The following is a 27450-nucleotide window of genomic DNA, read 5'->3' as shown; positions in this document are numbered from 1 at the left end:
CCCATTGTGTCCTTACTGTAAGGGCATGCTGGGAGTTGTAATCATGCAGTGTGGTTCGGGTGGGTTATAATAAATCTACCAAACTTTTTTTTTGTTTAATGTTAATAAAATGGTTAACGAGGACTTGAGGGAGTGTTTTTTGGAATAAAAGCTTTTTAAACATGCTGTTTTTTGTTTATTTACTTTACAGACTTCGTAGTGGAAGCTGTCTTATAGACATAGTCCATTACTAAGCCGGGGCTTAGTGTTAGCACCAAAAACAGCTGGCGGTAACCCCCGATCATTACCCTGGTACCCACCGCCGCAGGGGTGCTGGGAAGAACCGCTACTAACCAGCCCGAAGCATCAAATATGGCACTCCTGGGCCTAGGCGGTAACAGGCTGTTGTTATTTAAGCTGGGGAGGGCCAGTAACAATGGTCCTCGCCCACCATGGTAACATCAGGCTGTTGCTGCTTGGTTGGTATTTGGCTGAAAATGAAAATACGGGGAACCCTATGCGTTTGTTTGTTTTTCCCCCCCCCATAAATCTAGATGTATAAAACTCAATGGGGGAGATTTATCAAAACCTGTGCAGAGGAAAAGTTGCCCAGCTGCCCATAGCAACCAATCAGATCGCTTCTATCATTTTCAACAAGGCCTCTTAAGCGATCTGATTGGTTGCTATGGGCAACTGAACAACTTTTCCTTTGCACAGGTTTTGATAAATCTCCCCCAATGTGTGTATGTGTGTATGTTCCAGCATCACGTCCAAACGGCTAAAGATATTAACATGAAACTTGGCACACATGTTACTTATATGTCAACAACAAACATAGGATAGGTAATTTAACCCTTACTCACCCCCATTTGCCAGGGTCGTTTTTTTTTATTTAAAGTCCCATACAAGTCTATGGGAAATATATTTTACTGCATAACTTCCAAACGGCTGGAGATATTTCCATAATACTTGGTCACATGTTACTTATATGTCCACTTAAATATAGGATAGTTAAATTTACTACCCCCATTTGTGAGGGTCAGGGTTTTCGTTTAAAGTCCCATGCAAATCAATGAGAAATGTATGTTCCCACATAACTTCCGTATGGCTGGAGATATTTCAATACCTGGTACACATATTACGGGTCGGGATAGGAGGTCGGGATATGACAACAATAAATGAGGAAGGGATATGAAGTCAAAAGCGTCCTCTGTTGATTTTTCTCTACAACAAGGATTAGGAAGGAAAAACCGGGCAACGCAGAGTACTCAGCTAGTAATTAAATAATAAAAGAAAAACGCATTGGGTTCCCTGTATTTTTATTCTCAGCCAGACACCAACCAAACAGCAACAGCCTAACTTTACCAGGGTGGGCGAGGACCATTGTTACTGGCCTTCTCCAACCTTAATAACGCCAGCCTGTTACCGCCTAGGCCCAGGAGCACCATTTTTGAGCTGCGGGCCTGTTGGTACCGGCTCTTCCTGTGGCGGTGGGTACCGGGGTAATTAATCAGGTGATAGCGCTAGCTGTTTTTGGGGTTAACTCTAAGCCCCGGCTTAGTAATGGATTCCGTCTATTAGACAGCTTCCACTACTAAGCCTGTAAAGTAAAAAAAAAACACATTTCAAAAACTTTTATTCCTAAAAACACTCCCCCACAAGCCCTTATATCATGAAAAAATGAATAAAAAGAGATCAAAAAGTCCGATCTATACAAAAATGGTACAGATAAAAATTTCAGATCACGGCGCAAAAAATTAGCCCTCACACCGCCCCATGCACAGAAAAATAAAGTTATAGGGGTCAGAATATGACAATTTTAACGTATACATTTTCCTGCATGTAGTTATGATTCTTTTCCAGGAGTACGACAAAACCAAACCTATATAATTAGGGTATCATTTTATTAAAGAATAAAGATAAGGTGTCACTTTTACCAAAAAATTTACTGCGTAGAAAAGGAAGCCCCAAAATAAAAAATGGTGTTTTTTTCCTTCAATTTCGTTGCACAATGATTCTTTTTTCCATTTCACCGTAGATTTTTGGTTAAAATGACTGATGTCATTACAAAGTAGAATTGGTAGCGCAAAAAATAAACAATCATATGGATTTTTAGGTGCAAAATAGAAAGGGTTATGATTTTTAAAAGGTGAGGAGGAAAAAAGGAAAGTTAAAGGGGTTAAAGGGGTATTCCGGCTTTATACATCTTATCCCCTATCTAAAGGATAGGGGATAAGATGTATGATCCCATGGGTCCCTCAGCTTGGGACCTCTGTGCAGCCCCCGGCATTCTGGGCCGGGCGTTGCCTCCGAGACGGGGACTTGACGTCACGGCCACACCCCCTAGTGATGTCACGTCCCCTCCATTCATGTCTATGGGAGGGGGCGTTACGTGTCCCATAGACATGAATGGAGGGGGTCCCCAACAATCATACATCTTATCCCCTATCCTTTTGGATAGGGGATAAGCCAGTGTAGTGAAAAATCCTGTGATACCCTTTTAAGCAGTGTGATCAGTGTCAATAAGCCATCTGACCATTTGTCAGTGCGCCTGTTGGCCAGGCAGTGCTGCCCTTTTCCCGTCTCTATACATGTTAGATTAGGCCAGCTATTGATAACTAAATTCCATTAACACTGGCTATTGTTTATCGCACAAATTCTAGAACAAGCTCATAAAAGCATTTCTCTGCCAATCTGCATGTCTGGTCTGGGGCACTCACCATTAGTTTGTTCCAAAAACTACATTAGCAGCTCTTTCTCGGCTGATACGATGAGAAATGCGATAAGTCTAAGCAGCGAAATGGGAAAAAAAAAAAAAAGGATCTTTATTCAAACAAGTTGTCTTCTTGTTTAGAAGAGCAAGAAAATACTGACTCACTCAAAGTTAGCTTAGGCTGGGTTCACACCACGTTTTTCAAATACGGTTACCGTATACGGTTTTCCGCTAAAAAACATGTGGCAAAAACCGTATGCAACAGTATGACTCCAAATTAAAACGTATACGGTTTTTCCCCATACGGTTCTTGCCCATACGGAGTTTTTGCCAACTGTTTTGCTATTTTGTTGGAATTAGTTTTCCAGCAATTTAATAAAGTTACTATTGTTCTATTGAAATTCCTTCTGCGCATGTGTCAACTCCAAAAACGGATTAGAAAAACCGTGTGCAACCGTATTCTGAAATTCTGTGTACGGTTCTCATAGACAACAATGTTAAAAGAACCGCATACGGTTCGCATACGGTTTTCCAACCGGAGGCAAAAACGTGGTCGACAGAGTTTTTGCCTACGGTTGAAAAATCGGCAAAACCGTATCCGAGGCAAAACGGATGCAACTGTACACAACATTTGGAATACGGTTTACAATGCATTCTCTATGCATACGGTTTCGGATACGGTCGTATATGTTTCTTTGCGGAAAACCGTATACGGTTACCATATCTGAAAAACGTGGTGTGAACCCAGCCTTAGAAAGCAAGATTTTGGTGGTTTATTACAGCTTCTTGGCATTGTGTTGGCTCGTTATATGAAAGGGCAGTGCGGTCTATAAACTCCTCTTGTGCAGAAGTATTCCAGATATAAGGTTATTATAAAAGATAAAAGTTGGTGGGTAATAAACCTTCCCAATAAATAAAACTCCAGATTATAAAGACATTGGGGGAGATGTATCAAAACCTGTGCAGAGAAAAATTTGTCCAGTTGCCCATAGCAACCAATCAGGTCGCTTCTTTCATTTTTAACCAGGCCTCTGCAAAATGAAAGAAGCGATCTGATTGGTTGCTATGGGCAACTGTGCAACTTTTCCTCTGCACAGATTTCGATAAATCTCCCCCATTTTGTATTTAAACTTGCGTTACATTCAGCTGTTGGCGGCAGTGGTCACATGTCTGTGTCAAGAGATACCAGGAAGTATAGAGAATGCCACAGACTCAAAAAGCATTGGAACGGGGGAAATGGGGGATCATTAAGGTAAGTATTACTAGTTGTTATTTTATACCATTCTTAGCAGAGTGGATAGACAACCCCTTTAAAGGGGTACTCCTTTCCCTTGCTTTCGGAGCTCCGCTCCCCAGCATCCGGAAGTTAATGTTTTGAACGATGTGTGTGCGGGCTTCCGTGTTCAGGGCCGCCCCTCGTGATGTCACGCCCGCCCCGAGGGGGCGGGCGTGACGTCACGAGGGGCGGCCCTGAACACGGAAGCCCGCACACACATCGTTCAGTACAATAACTTCTGGATGCTGGGGAGCTCCGATAGCAAGGGAACGGAGTACCCCTTTAATGCTTATGCTTGGTGCCTGTCACTGTACTATACCAATGTACAACGGTTTACTCAATGATTTTGTTTGGCGCCTCATCTTTACAGTGTACCTGTCAGATCCCACAAAAAAAAACCTGTTCTATGTTACTCGGTACCTCATTAGTGTCCCAGTAGCCATGGGGACCCCTAGAGGTGGGATTTTCAAAGGCATTTTTCTTTAATAAAATGTGACATTTTTTTTAACGAAGTTTATTAGAAAAACTATTGTTTTGCAAAGATGTGCAACATATAAATTTTTTTTTTTTTTTTTTTTTATATCTGACACTTCCGATTTAAATACATGCTATCCATTTATGTTTTTTGATTCAATAATCCTCTGGTTAGTTTTGCAGCTGAAGTTCCTTCCTTGCTGGAATGTAGCATTACTGGCCTGCATACCACTGCAGATAACATCAGCTTTGCCCCTCCGTCTGCCTGTGTTTACGTGCCTATCCTATAGCATGAGGATCGTGTGACGCAGATCCCATGTGATCATTCACAGTTGGTTGGATGGGGGTAGGCAGTGACCGGTTGAGTGTATATTCTCACAAAAGTCATTCAGAGCTTCACAAAAGGTGGTAAACTTCATGCAGTCCATAGTATACATGAACACTGAATGTGTAAATGGGACCCGCACGGAACATGGATAATATTGCTTAAATGCGGGGGTTTGGGGGCTTTGATATATGTGGCCTATCCTTGACATAGGCTATTATCGGTTTCGGCAATGAGGACAAAGCTGCAGTACCAGGTGCAGCCACTACAAAATGTATGGCACTGTGCATGGTAAATAGTGACAGGTACACATTGCAATAAAAAAAAGTAAAAAAAGACTGCTGCCTTACTTAGATATGGGGGGGCATAATGGGCCCTTCCATAACCCTAGACTAGATTCACACTGCTCCGACACTCAACCTGTTTACAGAGGAGAGCGGAGAAAAAAAATACTTCATGTCCGATTGGTTCCACCCATCCCCCCCTGCTCAACTCCTCTAAAATATTGGACACCTGATAGACCCCATTCAAGTCAATGGGATCCATTGAGACCAGGCGGTGTCCATGTGAAAAGGGTCTTTGTGGGTCTGTGCAACTCTTTTATTTGCACTGAACGAACCCGAAACGGGTCGGAGCAAAACTGACACCACGGGGTCCCGACGTATCCCATTGACTTGAATGAGCTCTGTTAAGGATAGCAAAGGAGTTGAGCTGAGAAAAAGTTAGGACGTTCAACTCCCGCAATTGTTACCTAAACTTCATGTACTAGAGCACAATGGTAATGTGAACGAGCACATAACTGCTTTGAGTATACAGTGCTCTGTACAGTATGTTCCCCTGCTCTGTAACCTTTGCATACCGCCCCCTATATTCAGTGACAACGTGTAACCAATGGCAGAAAAGGCGTAACATTTACTAGAAGCCATATGCTGGGGACAATTTTCACTACACGTCTCTGCCCCTGACCTTGTTACCACACAGAACCCTCCCAATGTTATCACCATCGCTGATAAACACTTTAACTCCTTGCGTGACTTTCAATTACATATATATCATTTTAATTCTTTTTATTTTAATGCCCCTTCTGTTGTATTTTTAGCTGGGAAAGCAGAGACTCCTTCATCCCGACCCACTTTGCAGGCGAAACATGTAAACAGTCTAAAATTAAACCATGATCTTCCCAGTAGGAATATAGCGAGGCCGCCTGGTAAACAGTGATCAGGTTCTGGGATGAGATGCAGAATCCACAAGGAGCAGCGGTGCTTGGCCATGTGCTCTGCTGCACGTCAACATCTTGTCAGATAGCATTTATTCCAATTTTTAACTGTTTTTATGCATAAGTGGACGCAGATCCTTCTGCCTATGACAGTGGTGCCCAATCAGCATGAGATCGGCTGATGCAAAACTACAACTCCCAGCATGCCCGGACAGTTGGCTGTCCGGGCATGCTGAGAATTGTAGTTTTTCAACAGCTGGAGGCACCCTGGTTGGGAAACACTGGTCTATGGCTTAGTGGTGTGTAGCAGTAGATTGCTCTGGGCTGCCTTTCCTAGTTGTGGACTTTTGCACATGTAAGATGACGCACCACATCCTGCAGATTAAATGCCGATATTTAGAAAAAACACAACCTTTTATGCAGAACACGTAAACCGTAACTGCACGTAACACGTAGACCACACGGAAAGATGCCACATTTATTCTCTCTTACTGTTTTATACAATTGCTTGAGTTATCTGATTAAAATAATTTTAAAATCCCATTTGCAATTTTGTTATGTGCTTGGACAGTAGACCAGGTCTAGTGTATTGTTCGGGTCTGCCCTGTTTTCTTTTTTTTTTTTTTTATGACAAAAATAAAAAAAATGTAATCTGCTTCATCAGTATTAGAGATGAGCGAACTTGCAGTAAATTCGATTCGTCACGAACTTCTCGGCTCGGCAGTTGATGACTTTTCCTGCATAAATTAGTTCAGCTTTCTGGTGCTTCGATGGGCTGGAAAAGGTGGATACAGTCCTAGAAAAGAGTCTCCTAGGAATGTATCCACCTTTTCCAGCCCACGGGAGCACCTGAAGGCTGAACTAATTTATGCAGGAAAAGTCATCAACTGCCGAGCCGAGAAGTTCGTGACGAATCGAATTTACTGTAAGTTCGCTCATCTCTAATCAGTATGAAGGAGTACAGTACTTTGGGAACGTAATCAGAAAATGACCTGTTGTTTACATAAACTTGTAATGTTAACCATATTTTTTAAGATTTTTTTTTATTTTATTTTGCTATGAATATTTCAAAAGGTCAATCTAAGGTTGTTCAATATTGGAATATCATGACTGATTTCTTCATGAAACAGCTCCACACCTAGCCATGGGTTGTGTCTGGTATTGCAGCTCAGCTCCATTGACGCGAATAGGGCTATAACCTTGTGCAATGCTTCCCAACCTGTGTGCGTCCACTACACTAGACTGGGAGTTGTAGTTCTGCAACAGCTGGTGGCACACTGGTTGGGAAACACTGATCTAGTGTCTATGAGGATTACCAACCCCCCCCCCCCCCCCCCCCCCCCCCCCCCATGTGGCAGATGTTTGGGAAACAAATTATGAGGCATGTCCAATTTCATATTTCCGATCCTTTTTTGCAGTAGACGATACACTGCTGACCGGGTGGTCGGACAGAGGCTTCTCTCTTGTTCCCCATTGAAAAAAGAACATGCACGACCAATATTTGGGACCTGTAGTAGACATAATTCCTGCACCAGATAGAATCCGATCTGTTTTTTCTATCTGCAGTAATGTAAAAGCCTTTCTTGTTAAATCTCACGGTCTCCTTGTTATTGACACCAGTTGCTTGTGTTATGCCACTTGCTTTCACGCACGTGTGACATGTAGGTTTGTTCCCTATTCTATGGATTATACACCGTACTACAGTAAACTCAGATGGCAGGGCTGTTTTCTCAGCTCACAACTGTCACAATACAGCTGTCTCTGATCTCTCACCATTGCCACAGTTCAGCTGTCTCTTATGTGGCAGCTCCCCAATGGACAACCTTCTCCATGAGGGGATAGCTACCTTAAACATCACACATTATGTCAGTGTTTCCCAAACAGGGTACCTCCAGCTGTTGCAAAACTACAACTCCCAGCATGCCCGGACAGCCAAAGGCTGTCCAGGCATGCTGGGAGTTGTAGTTTTGCAACGGCTGGAGGCACCCTGGTTGGGAAACACTGCATTAAAGGGGTACTCTGCTGGAAAACTTTTTCTTTTTTTTAAATCAACTGTTGCATGAAAGTTAAAGGGGTGTTCAAGGAAAAAAACTTTTTTTTATATATATATATCAACTGGCTCCAGAAAGTTAAACAGATTTGTAAAATACTTCTATTAGAAAATCTTAATCCTTTCAGTACTTATGAGCTTCTGAAGTTATGGTTGTTCTTTTCTGTCTAAATCCTCTCTGATGACACCTGTCTCGGGAAACGCCCAGTTTAGAAGCAAATCGCCATAGCAAACCTCTTCTAAACTGGGCGTTTCCCGAGACAGGTGTCATCAGAGAGGATTTAGACAGAAAAGATCAACCTTAACTTCAGAAGCTCATACGTACTGAAAGGATTAAGATTTTTTTATAGAAGTAATTTTCAAATCTGTTTAACTTTTTGGAGCCAGTTTATATATAAAAAAGTTTTTTCCCAGAATACCCCTTTAAACAGATTTGTAAATGATTCCTATTTAAAAATCGTAATCCGTCCAGTACTTATCAGCTGCTGTATACTACTGAGGAAGTTATTTTCTTTTTGAATTTCTTTTCAGTCTGACCACAGTGCCCTCTGTTTATTTTAGGAACTGTCCATAGTAGGAGCAAATTCTCATAGCAAACCAATCCTTCTCTGGACAGTTCCTGACATGAACAGAGGTGTCAGCAGAGAGCACTGTGGTCAGACAGAAAGGAAATTCAAAAAGAAAACAACTTCCTCTGTGTATACAGCAGCTGATAAGTACTGGAAGGATTAAGATTTTTAAATAGAAGTAATTTACAAATCTGTTTAACTTTCTGGCACCAGTTGATTTAAAATGTTTTCCAGCAGAGTACCCCTTTAAGTACAAAGCTGATAGTATTGTGGCTAATAAGAGTTGCTGATATCTTTTGCACATGTGTTTCTGGGAGTTCTCAGAACTAGAGCTATGGTAGTGGTAATAATGGGTGCAGGGGTTTTATTGTACTTTGTCTGCATTTCCATTTAAATGATGACAGTAGTAAGTCAGGGTATGCTGGGTATTGTAGTGTCACAACAGATGGAGAGCTTTAGGCTGGCTACATATTCAGATATCATATTAGCAGGGCTGTGGAGTCGGTAGATAAATGTTCCGACTCCCCGACTCCGACTCCTCTGTATTAATATGTGAATGTATTTTATACATTCCTTGAAGGAAAGAAAGGTAACCTACCTGTCATTACCACAGGACTACTGGCTGGGAAGCCAACAGTCTACTGTATTACACAGTTTGTGTGCTGATCTGCTGCTGAAGATAGGGCAGTAGGAGGATCCAGGAAGGGGCATTTATTATAAAACATGATTTCCCTAGTAGAATCCCATAGTCATGTTTAAAGTTTAAAGGGGTACTCCGCCCCTAGACATCTTATCCCTGGGGTCCCGCTGCTGGCGACCCCTGGGATCGCCGCTGCGGCACCGCGCTTTCATTACTACGCAGAGGGAGTTCGGGGGACGGATACAGAGAGATACAGTGGACGGAGCAGCGTAATGTCATAATTCCGCCCCTCGTGACATCACGGCCCGCCCCCTTAATGCAAGTCTATGGCAGGGGGCGTGAAGACCGCCACGCCCCTCCCATAGACTTGTATTGAGGGGGCTGGTCGTGACATCACGAGGGGCAGAGCCATGACGTAACGGTGCTCCAACCCCTGTATCGCCCGTCATTACGCACAGAGCGAACTCACTCTGTGCAGTAATGAGAGCGCGGTGCCGCAGCGGCAATCCCGGGGTCCCCAGCGGCGGGACCCTAGCGATCTGACATCTTATCCCCTATCCTTTGGATAGGGGATAAGATGTCTAGGTGCGGAGTACCCCTTTAAGCTAACAATCGAGTTTACAAGTTTTTATAGCCTTAGCTGAATGGCAGCAGTTTTTCCAAGGGTTTACAGCTTCAGTCTTGAACTATTAACCCTCCATTCCCTTCACTTATACAAGTGTCTCTAATCCTGCAAAAAACATATTTCCTTAACCCCTTATCAGTGAGAGACTAGGTTACCCATGGGTTCCCTGTACAGCAGAACACAACACTATGGAAAGTATAAGTATTGCCGCTCCTAATTGTGCGTTGTGTGCCATATAGTAAAGCACATGAAAAGCTTCTTCACGGTCACTTAACGTGTTCGTTTTGCGGTTACGTGAGGCACTGCATGCATTTGTCTTTATTTTTAAAGTAGAGAAGTCATTAATTATAACTTTTTGTGAATTGGGACATTTAAACTTGCTTTTTTTTTTCTATTCCAATCTAAATTTAGTAGGAGTCGGAGTCGGTGCATTGTTTGCCGACTCCGACTCATACTCCAGGTACCCAAAATGTCGTCCGACTCCTCGAATCCGATTCCACAGCCCTGCATATTAGCGGTGCGGCAGGAAAGAAAAAAAATAAAGTTCTGCAGTGAGTTCAGGACATGAAAAGCACATAAATATGTTCCTAAAGCACAAAGGGATGTCACAGTATGGGAAAAAATCTCAGTGATGTCACAGAAGAAATAATGTACTCAGTACTGTCACAGTATAGAGCAGTGTTTCCCAAGCAGGGTGCCTCCAGCTGTTGCAAAACTACAACTCCCAGCATTCCCGGACAGCCGAAGGCTGTCCCGTGCATGCTGGGGGTTGTAGTTTTGCAACAGCTGGAGGAGCCCTGCTTGGGAAACACTGGTATAGGGATAAGTAACTCGGTTAAGTTGCAGCACAGGAATGAAGCATACAACGATATCACAACAGTAGAATAATATGCACAGTGATGTCACGGTTTCAGAATAATGCACACAGTGGGGTCTGGGCCTATTTGTGATGCTTAGTGTAGGAGGAGGTACAGCAGGCACCAAAGAGAAAAAAGACATGTGAAAAGTTTAAATCGCATCGGGTCTTAGTCCCTGAGAACTGCTGCGATCATCAGTTATTAGCCGGTGACGTGCACAATGGCGTTCTCACTCCCCGGCTGGCAGGCAAATCTCATAGAACAGTCATTTCCCAACCATATATGGATTTTAATGATAACCGGGGAGTAAAGTGCGCACTGCCATGCGCTTCACCCCGCTCTAGCCTGTGGACTGAGATACCAAATGCCATCTAAACTTTCATCATGTCACAATGCAAAATGTTTTAGATTTTTTTCATTCTACTTTGCTTACATAGAAATGTAAAAGATTTTACAGAACATATTAGTTGAACAAAGAAGGATTTATCAATGTGGTCCGCTCCTGGCCGTGGCATGTAAGCCGATCCCCCGAGCAGATGACTTGTTACCAGGTCTGATATTTTGATGGTGGAAGAAACATCTTTGTGTTTTATTAATGATCTGGTTACATTACACAAACAGCGCGGTGTGCTATGGTTACAGCATTAGTCACTCCACGCCCTGGTCTACCTGAAGCCGCTCGCTCCCTGCCCTCAGCTTCTTCTCCTTTGTACATTAACATTTTACCATGTCTCTGCTTGTATGCCGAGCGCTGGTTGGCTGCCTGCAAATTCCTGGTACTCAAGTTGTGTGCGAGCGGCTTCCCAGAATTCCTATTGCAGAATGTAAATAATGACTTCCACTTGCAGCTCAGGAACGTGCGTGTTGCCTGCTAATACAGTGCAGCTCTAATGTGGGCGTCAGGGGTTAAAACTGAAGCATTTCACATCCTTTTTGAGAGCTGGAAACTACGTTCATAATTTATTTTTAAAGCTTGTTTGTAAACCGCTGCAATGTCTGGATTTTAATGTTGAGACGTCTGAGCTAAATAAGGCCTGCGCAATGCAGGGACATATGTAGTATGAGAAAAAAAGCTTCGGAGAGCCCTCCTCATAGACAGTAACACCATGTTCCTTTCATTATGAACATTGCATTTAATAAATTGCGTTGTTGCCTAATGTGGCCACTTGTCTATTTCGTAAAAAGATCGAGCGAGCAGATGTCAAGAATGTCCCTTGTAGCCAACTGTCAGAAACAGGTAAAATGGCACCTGTGTCATTGGTCTCCAAAGTGTGGAGCTCTAATGGTTTCAAAGCTACAATTCCCAGCATGCTCGGACAGCATGGCTGTCAGAGCATAATGGGACATGTAGTTTTGCAACCGCTTGAGGTCCAAAGTTTGGAAACCAGAACCTATGTTCTATTATTACCTATCATCACAGGTAAAATAATACCTCACTAGGTCATGCAGATGCTTTACATGTCTATGTGTCTAGTTTCTGTATTTGGTTCACAAATCCTGCTGTTCACTCATTCTGACATCCACTACTCAGGAAGGGGCGTGTCCAAGGCAAGCACTGAGCCCACCCTCACCATGCATTCACTTCCTCCCTGAGTCTTCTGTGCAGAGCTGGGTCTCTTCATCCAGTCACTGCAGGCTGCTCTGTAACCCTCTCCTCTCAGTTTTAAGACAGGAGTCTGATAGGACAGGAGAGAGCACAGAGGAGTGCTAGTCCTACCCTCACTTACTGGACTTTGTCCCTGCCTGTGCTTCAAATGCTGTTGCAGCCCAATAGGGTTATGTGTTGGATGGTATGGGGACCCTAGTGGTTTTTCTTATAAGCCATGATTTCTATAAAAAGCAAATAGCATTTTCTTATGAAGTTTATGATAAAGGTTAATGTTTTGCCAAGATGTACATTTTTGACGGTCAGTGCCCCTTTAAAGGTCAAGTCACTTGTTCTTTTGTCTGATGATGCTAGGATGAGTAGATGCAGAGAATTAGATTTTCTTCCACCATGTCTTCACTGTTAGGCCTCATTCACATTTCTCTATGAAAACATGAATCGAATGGAGAGGTGTAATATAGATGATCTTTAGTTTCTTTTTTTTTAATGTTTTGTTTTTAGATGCATGTACTTTCATTACATATTGGATCTGTTTTGTAAAATTTTTTGTTAAAATTGTGTGTATTTCATCTACACTTTTTTATTGTTTTGTTTTGGTGATATTTGGAATTCAGATGTAAAAAAAACAAAACGCAAGCTTAAAACTCAATCCCGCAGTGTCTCAGATTCCCGTGCGGTTCTGGTGTCCGTAGTCTAGAGAATGTCCGCAAAGAGATTTTCTGTGAGGACATTACGAAGTGTGAACATAGCCTTACTGTGTGAATTGGTCTTTATCATCGGATTTGGATCATAGTATTGTTATGATACCTACCGTAGTATGTATATTATTATTTTTACATATAAAGGTGTTGTTGATGCTCCCCTTTCTGTACTGTTTCGTGTGTAACATTTTTCCTTCTATTCGGTGTCTTTCAGAGCTCCTGAGATAATTTTGGGGTTACCGTTTTGTGAAGCCATAGACATGTGGTCACTGGGCTGTGTGATTGCTGAGCTTTTCCTAGGATGGCCGCTGTACCCAGGAGCACTGGAGTATGACCAGGTAAGTGAAACATGTCCGCTGGTAAGGTCTGCCTTGTAGCTGTCAAACCCTGCAGGTGACCCGCGGCAGAAAGCGCTTACGAATTTCGTTGCCTCTTGCTTTGCTCTCCTGTTCAGATGGATTTGTTTGCTTTAAAAAAGGCACAGCTGTTTTGTGTCTCCGGTGAAGCACGTCAGGCAATTGCTTATGCATTAATCCCAGATAAATTAGGCAGTGGGCTTTATTTGTATACTTCTAAGTACATGGCCTCAGCAGCTCTGTGCACTACTTTGCATGACTATGTGATAAACAACCTGTAAATAGGATTCTCAAGAGAAGAGTTTGCTCCCCCGGAGAGCTGGCAATCTTTACGTGCTAAATAAAGCCATACGCAATCATTACTTGTGCATCAGATAGCACATTTATAAAGCGTAGAGGACATTTAGTATCGCCAAGGAACTAAACAAGATTAGGAGAAACATCTAACATATTTATACACATTTTTTCTGCACTTAGAGTACCTGCGTGCTTGGTAGGTGCTTAGAGCAAAACACTTCAGTGCAAATATGTATCTCATCTTAAAGGGGTTTTCCTAATCAGTATATACAGATGTCACAGCGGGGTTCCCTTCTTGACCACCCTCTATTATTTGCCAGAGTGGGGCGTTATATCTGCTCTGGTGAACTCGGTGCAACAAGTCATTCATTTAAATTGTAGCTTCGTGATGTTTGTCCCCACAAAGGAAATGTGTGGTTGTCTGCAGCTTCCCCCAGTCATAATAGCTAATCATCATGGTGGCTCCATTTAGTGAAGGGGCCTTCCAGTTTAGGCAACCCCTTTAACTGGAGGAAAACAGTCTGATACGGCTGCTTGCTGGGAACAGTAGACTTTATGCAACTGCTCTGCAGATTCAGCTCTCTGCCCATACACAATAGATGGATGTTGTCAGGATTGGCCAATCATCTAATGTCTATACATTTGTTGCCGCAATCCCCCATATGGCAGGTGGGAAGAAGGGATCAGACATGTTGGTGTTTAATATACCCTTTTGTGACATTCATATGCCCTAACAGCATACATGAAAAGGGATTGTCTAAGCAAACCTTTAAAGCCTTTGCAAACTATGAGAATTCAACCAGGAATTTCCTCACTAAATTTTGCCAACCAGAATTGGTCACTTATTACATACGGAAAGTTACAGCATAAATAAGAGTATAAAATTACGCCAAAACAATGTACATGTTCATTCAGTTGACAGAATCTGTTTTGAGTCGGAGGTTCTGGAATAGACAATTGTGGAAATGGTTGCATTGTGACTTATAAGTTTACTGCAACCCTAAAGTCACCAGAAATCTGTGTAGGATGGATTACAAGTCACTTTGGTTGCAGTGTAGCAGCATGACATGGTTAAATGATGGGGGCTCCTTGCTGAATGAAGGGTGGGGGGATTCCTAAATGAGATATTTATTTAGGTTAATGCAAGGAAAAGGGTAAAAATGGCGGTTGGTGGAGGCGCTGCTCGTATGACGTCAAGAATCGAGAATGCAGACCGGCAACGGGATATCAATAGATTTTATTTTGGTAAAAATGGACAACGCGTTTCAGCATACTTCTGATGCCTTCCTCAGGGCCAATAAAATTGTATACTTCGTTGATGGTGCTGTGGGAGCGTGCTGGTGTGGATCCTGTTTGTTGACGATGCCGGCGTGCACGGATCCACACCAGCACGCTCCCACAGCACCATCAATGAAGTATGCAATTTTATTATTATTACTGGTCACCTTCCTGGTTCAACCAGTGGCGTTCGTGAGTGCGGCAGCTCTTTTGCCTCTACCCACTTCCCAATAGCGCAACTTGCTGCTGGGTCGTAGCTTTCCGACAGAAACTACTACAAGGTTAGTATATCACTTGGGTGTGGTGGAGGACACACACCTTTTGATATACATTACAAGGGAGCGCCCCCTGTTTTTTTCTTTTGTCTCTTTCCGACTGATTATTTAGGTTAAGTAACTGGGGAGGTGTGGGGGTAAATATCCCCTTGTAATATCTTTCTAGAAGCAAGAGCAGACTTTCTGTGTATCAGTACTGAATGTCTTACCATTATGAGGTACAGTTGTATGAAATACTTTCCAGAGGTCAGGGAAACCTCATACTATGGCAGTAACAGTAAAGGGAAGTCAATGTAGTCCTCTCTAGACCTGTCCCTCAGACTATGAAAATGTAGCTGTCACCTAGAAGAATAACACACTATGTGAAAAGCAGAACTTGTTAATACGTTTCCTCATCACCTATAGTTTACAAGCAGTGGAAATGTTTTACTTCCGTTATTACTAAAATCTAAACCCCCTAGTACAAAGCCTTACAGATGAATACTGGAAGTTTTGTAATATGGCAACTAACTAATAAGGCTGTATGTGCAAATTGTTAGCAGGGGTTCTGGGAACCTAGTTAAAAATATACTATATATACTATAATAATCATGTGGAGGACTCACTGTTCCATAACAGCTTGTGTCTGCTGAAAGGGGTCACTGCCAAGGGGAGTCCTTTCTTCATAGCATTATTAATAGGCATACTAACACATGCTTAATATTTATTTTAAAGAGTACCTGTGGCCAACTTGAAAAAATGAGATTGCATAAGTAAATAGCCTAGGGTGCCCCGTTCACATGTTTTTACAGTTTCATAATACTCTCTACCGTTCCCAGAACATGAAGGTTTAGATTTTGTCTGACAATTCAGAGAATCAGTCAGATGGGCGTGAACCTCATTTTAATAATAAAAAAGAATTTCAGATGATGGGTGGGATTATACAGTCAGGGGGAATGTATTAGGCATCTACGCCCATTAGTGTAAAACATTCACACCCCCTGACTGTATAACCCTGCCATCACCTGATTATTATTATTATTATTAACTCCCATTATTAAAATTAAGTTCACGCCCATTTGACTGAGTCTCTGAATTGTCAGACAAATAATATAAACCCTCATATCTCGACAGGAGTGCGTATCAACCATAAAAAGGTGTTTGAGCAATTTTTGAAGCTTGGCCACAGATCCTCTTTAAAGAAGTAGGAAAACATATATATATTTTTTTTAAATCAAGTGATGCCAGAAATTTATACAGATTTGTAAATTACTTCTATTTAAAAATCTTAACCCTTCCAGTACTTATCAGCTGCTGTATACTACAGAGGAAATTATTTTCTTTTTGAATTTCCTTTCTGTCTGACCACAGAGCTCTCTGCTGACACCTCTGTCCGTGTCAGGAACTGTCCAGAGCAGGATAGGTTTGCTATGGGGATTTGCTCCTACTCTGGACAGTTACTGACATGGACAGAGGTGTCAGTAGAGAGTACAGTGGTCAGACAGAAAAGAAATTCAAACAGAAAAGAACTTCATGTGAAGCATATAGCAGCTGATAAGTACTGGAAGGATTAAGATTTTTAAATAGAAGTAATTTACAAATCTGTTTAGCTTACTGGCCCCAGTTGATTTAAAAGAAAAAAAATAATTTCCACCAGAGTACCCCTTTAATATAAAATTTCTTGGTAATGACAAAATAGCTACTTAGCAATAGAATTACAGAATTATTATGCAGAATCTTAATTTAGCTCAATAAACAGCAGATCAATATTATTGAGGTTGTATTAAATGCACTGTGACATTGTAATGCTTGGTTTGTAAGGAACTATAGATCCACATGTTATGTGACCAATTGCTGTCTGTCGTAGATCCGATACATTTCCCAAACTCAAGGGTTGCCGGGAGATCATCTGTTAAATGTGGGTGCAAAAACGTCCAGATTCTTCTGCCGTGACTCAGAAACCCAATACCCCAGTTGGAGGTTAAAAGTAAGTAACCTTTTTTAAATATTAATATGACCCATTCATTCAGTTGTTTTGCCACTATAGACCCTAATCCCCCAATTCACAGGATAGGAGATAAGCGTCTGATTGCAGGGGATTCTACTATTGGGAGCACTCCTGATCTTAAAAACAGCTCTAAATGGAGGAACAGTGTGACGGCTTGTCCGCCACTCCATTCATTGTCTGCAGAAGTGCCAGAGATAGCTCAGCACTGAACATTGTCAGGGGTTGGCCATGCTTGGTTTCCATGTACGTTTTGCAGACACGAAGGACATTTTCAAGTGTTACTGTCATTTAAATAAACTTTTGACAGTCGCACAGAAATGCTCTGATCCTGGAAATAAAGTACACAGTCACGTGGCTATATCCATATAGCATGTGGCACCACAACCGATCTAAACTTTTAACATGGATATGGGAAAAAGATTATATAAATGACAGTAACACTTTGAGAATAATAATCCTTATTTCCTATAGAGGGATTTCCCATCTCCTAAAGTGAATACAGATTACTAGGATGTGCCATTACTTTGAGGTCTGATCTCTGCGACCGCACTGATCCCAAGGAAGACGGGGTCTTTTTGCAGATTCACTACTGTAGCCCCTTCACATTATTTTCCTGCATATCACTACCCAGCTATCTGTTGTAGAGATGCCCCCATTTATTTTATTGGAGCTTTGCTGTGGTTTTCTTCATGCTTCGTGGCTGGGCACTGCAGCAGTCACTCTACAACAAGGCCCCATCTTTCTTAGGATCATTGAGGTCCCATAGTGATCTATGTCCACTTTTATAGGATAGAACAGTGGTTCTCAACCTTTTTTTGCCTGAATACCCCTTCACAGCCCATTCCCAAAAAATTGTACCCCCATATTAGAGACATTTTGTAATGATTATAGTATAATTCATATGCTTTACTTTCTTCTATAACAGGCCCCCTGTTCCTCTCCCTATTTCCCCAGTCCCCCGATTTACAGGTGACGTCTTCTCTAACCGGAGTTGTTTACTTTTTCTTTTCTTCACTATCTGGCCTAGACCGCCATTAAGATTTCTCCCATACAAGACTTCTCCACAGTACCAGCCAAACAAACATTTTAGGCTTCTTTCTGCAGTACAATACCCACCTATTTACAAACGCCCCATGTTTATTGTCACACACAGTAACAGTACCCGCTTTGCATCCCCATAAAGTTGTTAGGCCCCCCTCTGTGCCCCAAAATATAGCTGTAGGCCCCCAAACTACCCCCATATATAGTTGTAGGCCACCATACTGCCCCGCTTTGGTGCTCCTCTGGTCTGGGGACCTATTGTTATGGCTCATAGCAGTAGTTCCCCGGTCTGCAGGGGGCAATGGAGCAACAAAGCTGATGGTAGTTACTGCCCACAGCAGCCCAGTGCCTGCGCTTCCCCTTTGCTGTCCTCCTGCTCCACTCCTCTGTGCAGGGATGTCAGCCTACCGTTTCTTTCAAAGTGGTCCAGACCAGTAACCAGTGGCTGTGGCTGCCAAGGACCCCCTAGAGAACCGCTAAGTACCCTTGGGGGTACTTGTACCCCAGGTTGAGAACTACTGGGATAGAAACTAATAGTATATATTCTGACTAGGTAGAGTATCTGGACATCTCTAAAATGGCAATTACATATTGTTAAAATATTGGCACATCTTATGTTGTGTACAAAATCCATGTACATGGTTGGCTTATCTTAAAGAGTACCTGTCATCAACTAAACTTTCCCTGATCCCCCTTCCCATCTGTCCCCTTCTCTAACTATGCCTATCCCTGTGTTTATTGAGGTTTAAAACGCTGCGGAAATACCTTTTTTTATCCCTCTTCATTAGCTCAGGAACATTCACTTTCTGAGGGGTGGAAGGAGGCGGGTCCCAGCAGGTATGATGTCATATGAAGCTTGGCCGGGACTCTGCTTCTGCCAGTCTTCCTGTATGCTGCTCTCCCTCTGCAGCAGTGTTTCCCAACCAGGGTACCTCCAGCTGTTGCAAAACTACAACTCCCAGCATGCCCAGACAGCCAACAGCTGTCCAGACATGCTAGGAGTTGTAGTTTTGCAACAGCTGGAGGCACCCTGGTTGGGAAACACTGCTCTGCAGTGTGCATACAGACTAAGTACAGGTGAGGGATGGCAGCCTCTGTCTCTCTCTCTCCTGTGTCTCTCTGCACTAAAAAGTCAATGCTGAGAACCAGGGGCGGTGGGAGCAATTACAGAGGCAGTAATTAAGATGAATGTCAGGGGGGGGGGGGTGGGCACAGAGCAGGGAGTGCAGTGAGATGATACAATGTATAAGATAACGTGTGGTGAGGGGCAGGGAGAACACAGAGCAGGGGGAGGGAGAGGTGACTGGCTGTTATATGAGAGGCATGTGCAGGCTTGTAGCTCACAGTACTGAACTTCCGGAGGAAGGACCAGAGCCCTTCAGCATTAGTCCTAAAAGCTGTACACTTACTATGAAAAGCATAGGAAGCTGCTTGCAGTCCAGGCATAGAAGAGTGACCCCTAGTGGCCAAAAGTATAAAATGAAAAAACTGGTATAAATATTAATATTTTTTAATGAAGGTATATTACAATATCTCTTCATTAATGATTATGAACAACATATTAAAAGTTTTTGTTGATGACAGGTACTCTTTAAAGACCCAAAGTATTGATGGGAAATCCAAGAAACCAGTCTACAGCCTGACTGTCATTTTAGCGCTAATGTTTATCCGAACCTTGCCTGCCTAATGTGACGTCTTGTGAGCTGTGTTCAATGTCTCTATCCTTTCTTAATAACAGACCTTGGAGGAACACGAAGCTGAAACAGGAATGAAGTCTAAGGAAGCCAGGAAGTATATTTTCAACAGTTTGGATGATATAGTGCATGTAAGTATCTGGAGAATAAATAACAGGATGCGTGGCCCTTGTGTTTCTGGCGGCTCCATAGTTAGGGTTTTTACTTACAGTAGCACAGATTATTACAGAAGCACAGATTGAATGGTATGAGCGGGCCGCTAAATTTACAAAAGATGAAAAACCAATGTGTTATTTTTTCGTTCTCTGCTCCTTCATGCATTTGTTGTTATTAAAGGGGTACTCCACTGGAAAACTTTTTTTTTTAAATCAACTGGCGCCAGAAATTTTAACAGATATGTAAATTACTTCTATTTAAAAATCTTAACTCTTCCAGTACTTATCAGCTGCTGTATGCTCCACAGGAAGTTCTTTTCTCTTTGAATTTATTTTCTGTCTGTCCACAGTGCTCTCTGCTGACACCTCTGTCCATTTTAAGAACTGTCCAGAGTAATAACTAATCCCCATAGAAAACCTATCCTGCTCCGGACAGTTCCTGACATGGACAGAGGTGTCAGCAGAGATCACTGTGGTCAGACAAAGGAAATTCGAAAAGAAAAGAACATCCTGTGGATCATAACAGCAGCTGAAAAATACTGGAAGGATTAAGATTTTTTTTAATAGAAGGAATTTACAAATCTGTTTAACTTTCTGGCTCCAGTTGATTTAACCCCTTAAGGACTCAGGGCGTACCTGTACGTCCTGAGTCCACTCCCATTCTATACAGCATGGTCCCGTGTCATAGTGCTTCGGGCCCAGCCTCTAACAACGGCCGGGACCCGTGGCTAATAGCGTGCGGCACTCATCGCGGTTTGGCGCTCTATTAACCCTTTAGATGTGACGTTCAAAGTTGAATGCCGCGTCTAAAGTGAAAGTAAAACCTTGCCGTTTAGCTCAGGGGGCTGTTCAGGATAGCCGTGGCGAAATCACGGCATCCCTAACAGCTGTAGGACAGCAGGAGGGTCCCTTACCTAAAGAATTATGATTTTTTAAAGGTACAGAGGAAAAAACGAAAGTGCAAAAACAGAAAAACCCTGAGTCCTTAGGGGGTTAAAAAAAAGAGTTTTCCATGTGTGTTTGGTAAAATTGTGTGCATGGTAAAGTGATGTGTGTTTGGTGTAAATTACGCTTGACCAGCCAATACAAGTCTGGACTAACATGAACTCATTATAGTTATGTTAGTGTTTATTACTTTTATAGTAATGTTTTATATTTTAAAATAAAAGAACTACAGGTAAATAATAAAAAATGTTCACTTACTAATTTTTCATATTCTTCTCACATTTTTTTATTTCTATGTTCAAAAAGTCCTACAAATCTGCACTAGAATTTCCACTTATCTTAAAGTACAATAGTTGTCATCGTGGCTTAAATGACAGTACTTACCTTAACCCAGTGTTTCCCAATCAGGGGGCCTCCAGCTGTTGCAAAACTACAACTTCCAGCATGCTGGGTGTTGTAGTTTTGCAACAGCTGGGGGCACCCTAGTTGGGAAACATTGCCTTAAAGGGGTTATCCAGGAAAAAACTTTTTTTTTACATCATCTGGCTCCAGAAAGTTAAACAGATTTGTAAATTACTTCTATTAAAAAAAAATCTTAAACCTTTCAGTACTTATGAGCTGCTGAAGTTGAGTTGTTCTTTTCTGCCTAAGTGCTCTCTGATGACACATGCCTCGGGAACCGCCCAGTTTAGAAGCAAATCCCCATAGCAAACCTATTCTACTCTGTGCAGTTCCCGACACAAGCAGAGATGTCAGCAGAGAGCACTGTTGCCAGACAGAAAAGAACAATTCAACTTCAGCAGCTGATAATTATTGAAAGGATTAAAACATTTTCTAATAGAAGTAATTTACAAATCTGTTTAACTTTCTGGAGCCAGTTGATATAAAAAAAAGAAATTTTTCCTGGAATACCCCTTTAACCTATATCCATAATAATAATCGATCTGAGTTGTGCCATAACCGCATGTATAGAGGGCATAAACGGTGAAAACGCTACACCGGCCCACAGGTGAGGTTTCGGGGGACATAATAAAGGCCACCAGCCCCTCCCACAAATACAGCCCTATGTGCTTCATACTTATCAGAAACTAGTGGAAAGTTTCCATACACCCCCATTTCCCCCGACAGAAGCCAAAGGGGTCTCTGTTTTGGCTGCTGTATGTCCGTAGGCCTTTGTTTAGTGGACAGAACACTTCTACACGGATACGTTTGCGGGTTTGGTTTATTTGTACATTCCTGTAAGTTCAGTGGGCCTTCCCTACTTGGTGATATTTTTCATCTATTTAGTTTCAGATGATTGATCAGTGTAGTTTGTTCATGGTGGTATTACGTTCCGTACTTTAAAGCCTGTTGATGATAAATTGCCCCAATAACTTTCTGACATAGTCATGTAATGAGTGCGATCAGAATCTGTGTCACCAGGAGCCCTCAATTACTGTCTAATAAAAGGCCGCAGCTCTGGACATATTGTAATGTGACCTACATTTGATCTTTATACTTAACAGATGATGATGTGTTTGTATCCAGATGTCGTGATCTGCTTTGCTTTACGAGTAACTGATGCTAACTGCAGTTGTATCTTTGTATATGTCATTTCGGTCACTTATTATCATTCTTTAGTCCTATGGTTCCAGCATATTCTGTTGTGCTACATGTATTCACATTGGCTTGAATGTCTATGTCTGATGTACATAGCAGTTTCATAGGAAGCCCTTCTACCTACCAGTATGTATTTGGCCTGAAGGAGGAAACCCACACAACCACGTACTCGGTGTTACTATTTGTAGACACGGAATGACATTTTGTGTAAAGCGTCTTCATGTGTGTATTAACCTTCTGGTGACTTTTATGTAGTGGCTTGGATTTCTTAAGTGACATATTAAGTAGGTGGCCTTTCTCTATCAAACTTTTTAGCCACATACAAATATAATTTATATTTTTTCCTGTTTCCATCACTCACTGCGATCTCTATATACGAAGATACAAACTTTGTGGTCATGCATTGGAGAATAATTGACTGTGTATGTATTTTTATACACATTAATAAGCCATGACGTACGCTGTAAGTCCATGTGCTGTCAGACAGCTGTGATCCATCGAGGCTTGGACTCCACAAAACCTCTGGAGATGCCCCATGGTATCTGGCACCAAGACATTAGCAGCAGCTTCTTTAAGTCCTGTAAGTTCTGAGATGTGGATCGGACATGTTTTTTCCAGCACGTTCCATAGATTCTTGATTGGATTGAGATCTGGAGAACTTGGAGGCCAAGCCAACACCTAACACTCTTCGTCATGTTAGTTAAACCATTCCTGAACAATTTTTGCAGTGTTTTAGGGAGTATTGTCTTGCTGATTAAAGTGAGAAAAGGAGGGGTGGGGGGTACTTGGTTTGTACAGTATTAAGTGTAGGTGGGGTGGTAACGGATGTATGCCAGGACCCAAGGTGCCCCAGCAGAAGATTGTCCAGCTCATCACACAGTCTTTGCTGGCTCATGTTTTACGCATCCTGATTTCCAGATAAATAACAAACACACCCATCCATCTACATTTTAGTGGCTTTAATGCTATCTCTGATCGGTGTGTGGATGTGTGTGTGTGTATGTGTGTATATATAATGTATGTATACCTACACAGTGGTCCTTCAACTTACAATGTTAATTGGTTCTGGGACGACCATTGTATGTTGAAACCATTGTATGTTGAGACCAGAACTCTATGGAAACCAGGTAATTGGTTCTGAAGCCCCAAAATGTCATCCAAAAATAGGAAAAAAAGTGAGAATTAAAGAAAAATAAGTAAATAACTAATATAGATAAAGCAAATCCTTACATATAAAAGTAATAAAGATCTGCTGGGAGCTGTAAATCACTGTCTATGTCAGTGTTTCCCAAGCAGGGAGCCTCCAGCTGTTGCTAAACTACAACTCCCAGCATGCCCCGACAGCCAAAGGCTGTCTACACTAGTCTATGTAGAGAACAGGAGCTTCTTCAGGGTTCTGTACAGAATACACAATGTCCTAAAAAAGTAACATGGAGTCGCCCTTACCTGGTGTCCAAAGGAGCAGCTAACCCTGGTACAGGTAAAGTGTAGTACAGAACATGTAATACCTCCCTGTACTGTAGAGGACGCTACCAGACATCAGTCAGTGTATACGCCATTCTGATTGGTTGGTTCTTCCAGCCATTGACACGTTTCACAGATCTGGACAGTCTGTAGCATTGTATGTTGAGTCTGGTTTCAACTTAGAATGGTCCATTGTAGGGATCGACCGATATCGTTTTTTTAGGGCCGATACCGATAATCGGTGCAGGTTAGGGCCGATAGCCGATAACTTATACCGATATTCCGGTATAAGTTATCGGCTATTTAACCCCCTGCGACACCGCTGCAGATAATTGATTTAAAGCGGGCGCTTTAAATCAATGATCTGCAGTGGCTTTTGCGGGGCTATAGACCGCCGCCACCATCCGCTTCTCTCCCCTACCTGTCAGGGTGGTCCGGGCCATCCATCGTTCCTGTAGTGTCCGGGGGCGTTCCGGGTGGAGGGTGAACCGGTCCGGGCTGTCCTTCTTCTCCGGCGGTCATCTTCTCCACTCCGGGCAGGCTCCGGCCTAGTACGCTGCATAGACGCTGCTGCGCTGTGACGCCCGTGCGCAGCGACGCACCTGACGTCACGGCGTAGCGGCGTCTATGCAGCGTACTAGGCCGGAACCTGCCCGGAGTGGAGAAGATGACCGTCGGAGAAGAAGGACAGCCCGCCCGGTTCACTCTTCACCCGGAACACCCCCGGACACTACAGGAACGATGGATGGCCCGGACCACCCCCATTACGGGTAAGTTTAATTTTTTTATTGACTCGGAGGGTGGGGGAGGTGCTCGACCGGTATAGCGGTATGGGCAAAAATCCATACCGGTATACCGCCCAGCACTACGGTGGGGGGTGCGACGCGGTGCGGTGGGTCGGGGGTGCGGTGCGGCGGGTCGGGGGGTGGCGGTTGCGGGGGGGTGGGGCATTATCGGCAAGATAATTGCCGATACCGATAATGCCCAAAATCATGATTATCGGCCGATAATATCGGCCATACCGATAATCGGTTGATCCCTAGTCCATTGTAGGTTAAGGGATTACTGTATATGTGTGTGTGTGTGTGTGTGTGTATATATATATATATCAACATATTTTGTTTAATACATTGAAAGTTAATGACTGACATTGTCTGCTCTCGTCACAACAGGTGAACATGGTGATGGATCTGGATGGTAGTGACTTAGTAGCAGAGAAAGCAGATCGGAGGGAATTCGTGGGCCTGTTGAAGAAAATGTTGATGATCGATGCTGATGCGAGGATTAGTCCGGCTGATACCCTGAGCCACTCCTTTGTAACCATGAAACACCTCCTCGATTTTCCCCACAGCAACCAGTAAGTCACTAACCAGCTCATCCGGCTGAGTATCTCTTAGATTTCTGAGCTGCAGTGTAAATCCCAAACAGGCCAGTATTGTCATTTATTGCTCACACTGGGCCCTGTTCAACAAACCATTTACTGCTGAGAGGACGCTGAAGCTCCGCAGCTGGTGAACAGCATGTCTTGTATAGTGGTAATGAGATTTCTCTTTAAATGTCTAATCTACTGTCTTATAGAATTAAAATAGCCCTCTCACGGTCATCACGCACAATGGGGATTTGTCCCTTTGTTTTAAGAGTGAGTGATTTAGAGGGTGATGAGGTCAGAGGTTTAGGCATTTTTTGCCATAGTTGGTGGAAATCCAGACATGCCTGACCTGTTGCTTTAACTCTTGCACTCTTATACATTTATTTTTCATATATATTAAAAGGTTTTTTAAATTGGTCAACTGTCCTTAGGAGGACAAGCAGGGCTCTGTACACTGAGGACAAGCAGGGCTCTGTACACTGAGGACAAGCAGGGCTCTGTACACTGAGGACAAGCAGGGCTCTGTGCGCTAAGGCTCTGTGACACACTCCTGGCGCACACACAGCAGGATGATGGACATGCCAGGAGCCTGCACAGAGCCCTGCTTGTCCTGCCCTCACTTCCTGTATTTGGTCTCTGCATAGAGACACACAGGCAAGAGCTACATGGACAAGCATTTTTCACCCAAAATATACACAATGGGGGAGATTTATCAAAACCTGTGCAGAGGAAGAGTGGTGCAGTTGCCCATAGCAACCAATCAGATTGCTTCTTTCATTTTCCACAGGCCTCTAAAGAGGCCTGTGGAAAATGAAAGAAGCTATCTGATTGGTTGCTATGGGCAACTGCACCACTCTTCCTCTGCACAGGTTTTGATAAATCTCCCCCAATGTGTATTACAAATATACATATAATGGTATTCTCTACATTATATTAAAGGTTTTTGCAAAGGAAAGGTACACTTTTTAACAAGAATAAAGCTAGCAGACATCGCTGTTCTTGTCAGCAATAATACCAGATTTTAACCCTTGTGTTTCCTTACCAACTTTTATTTCAGCTTAACAGGTGGATGTCCTATGTTCTGAGCTGCCCATTTATCATAACCAAAGAAACTGCCCCTGTGTATGAGTGACACATTTAATATACTGTCACTTGAGTCCTGTTGTTGTTGAAACATAGAGCCCAATTTAGTAAATGCTGTCATTTTATATTTGAGTCCGCTCCACATCACCACTCTATGAGCTTCATGTTTCACATTCATAGGTGTAGTCATATAATAGATCACCACAGAAAGAGAATGCATGGGAGTAGTAGTTGATGACTGGAAACTCAGTTATTGCTGCTGTAGCCAAATTTTGTCTCTGTATTCCATCACAGACCGTTCTCTTCTCCGCTATGAATTCCTCATCAAGACAAAAAGCCAGAATTTCCATAATATGCCAGTTGGAGCAAGTACCCCTAGATAGGACATGGAAAATATGACTGCAATGAAATATTTACTAAAGTGTTGGCGCACAGTAGCATTCTTAAATAGGTCAAAGCAGAACTATAGATTAGACCGGCAAGACAGATGGCAGCTCTGAGATTTATTCCTTTTACTGCTATTCAACATGCTGAAATACTAAAATATAACTTATTCAGAGCTATGATCTCTCTGCATTCTGTTGATGTTATTGTCAGTGAATATAGAAGTGCATATGATACATGACTGCTTACTGTGACATGATTATTACAGAGGTTTCTAACCAGTGTGCCTTCTGCTGTTGCAGCATGACGGGAGTTGTAGCTTTGCAACAGCTGGAAGCACACTGGTTGGGAAACACTGGGTTATTACAGAGTACCTGTCATCAAACCATATTTTCTAAACTAATTTAGATTGTATTCCCTAACTACTCCTAACACCCCTCCTGCCCTTACAAAAAAATTCAGAGCTTTAAAAGCTGTGTATCATAACTTTGC

At 42.6% G+C, this 27450-nt stretch overlaps 1 protein-coding gene across 1 annotated transcript in view; it reads left to right on the top strand.

Annotated features, from left to right (window-relative positions):
* The window catches only part of HIPK3 (homeodomain interacting protein kinase 3), a 116300-nt gene that overhangs the window by 69581 nt on the left and 19269 nt on the right, over positions 1-27450 (top strand). The window contains exons 3-6 of the mRNA XM_056526604.1: positions 13246-13369; positions 17084-17203; positions 20004-20090; positions 25295-25479. Coding sequence (XP_056382579.1) covers positions 13246-13369; positions 17084-17203; positions 20004-20090; positions 25295-25479 — 516 coding nt within the window. The remainder of the gene's footprint in view (positions 1-13245; positions 13370-17083; positions 17204-20003; positions 20091-25294; positions 25480-27450) is intronic.

The sequence above is a fragment of the Hyla sarda genome, chromosome 6 (genome assembly GCF_029499605.1).
Source record: "Hyla sarda isolate aHylSar1 chromosome 6, aHylSar1.hap1, whole genome shotgun sequence".
Lineage (NCBI taxonomy): Eukaryota > Metazoa > Chordata > Amphibia > Anura > Hylidae > Hyla > Hyla sarda.
Note: the sequence above shows the minus strand (reverse complement) of the source record. Positions and strands in the feature narration are given on the sequence as shown.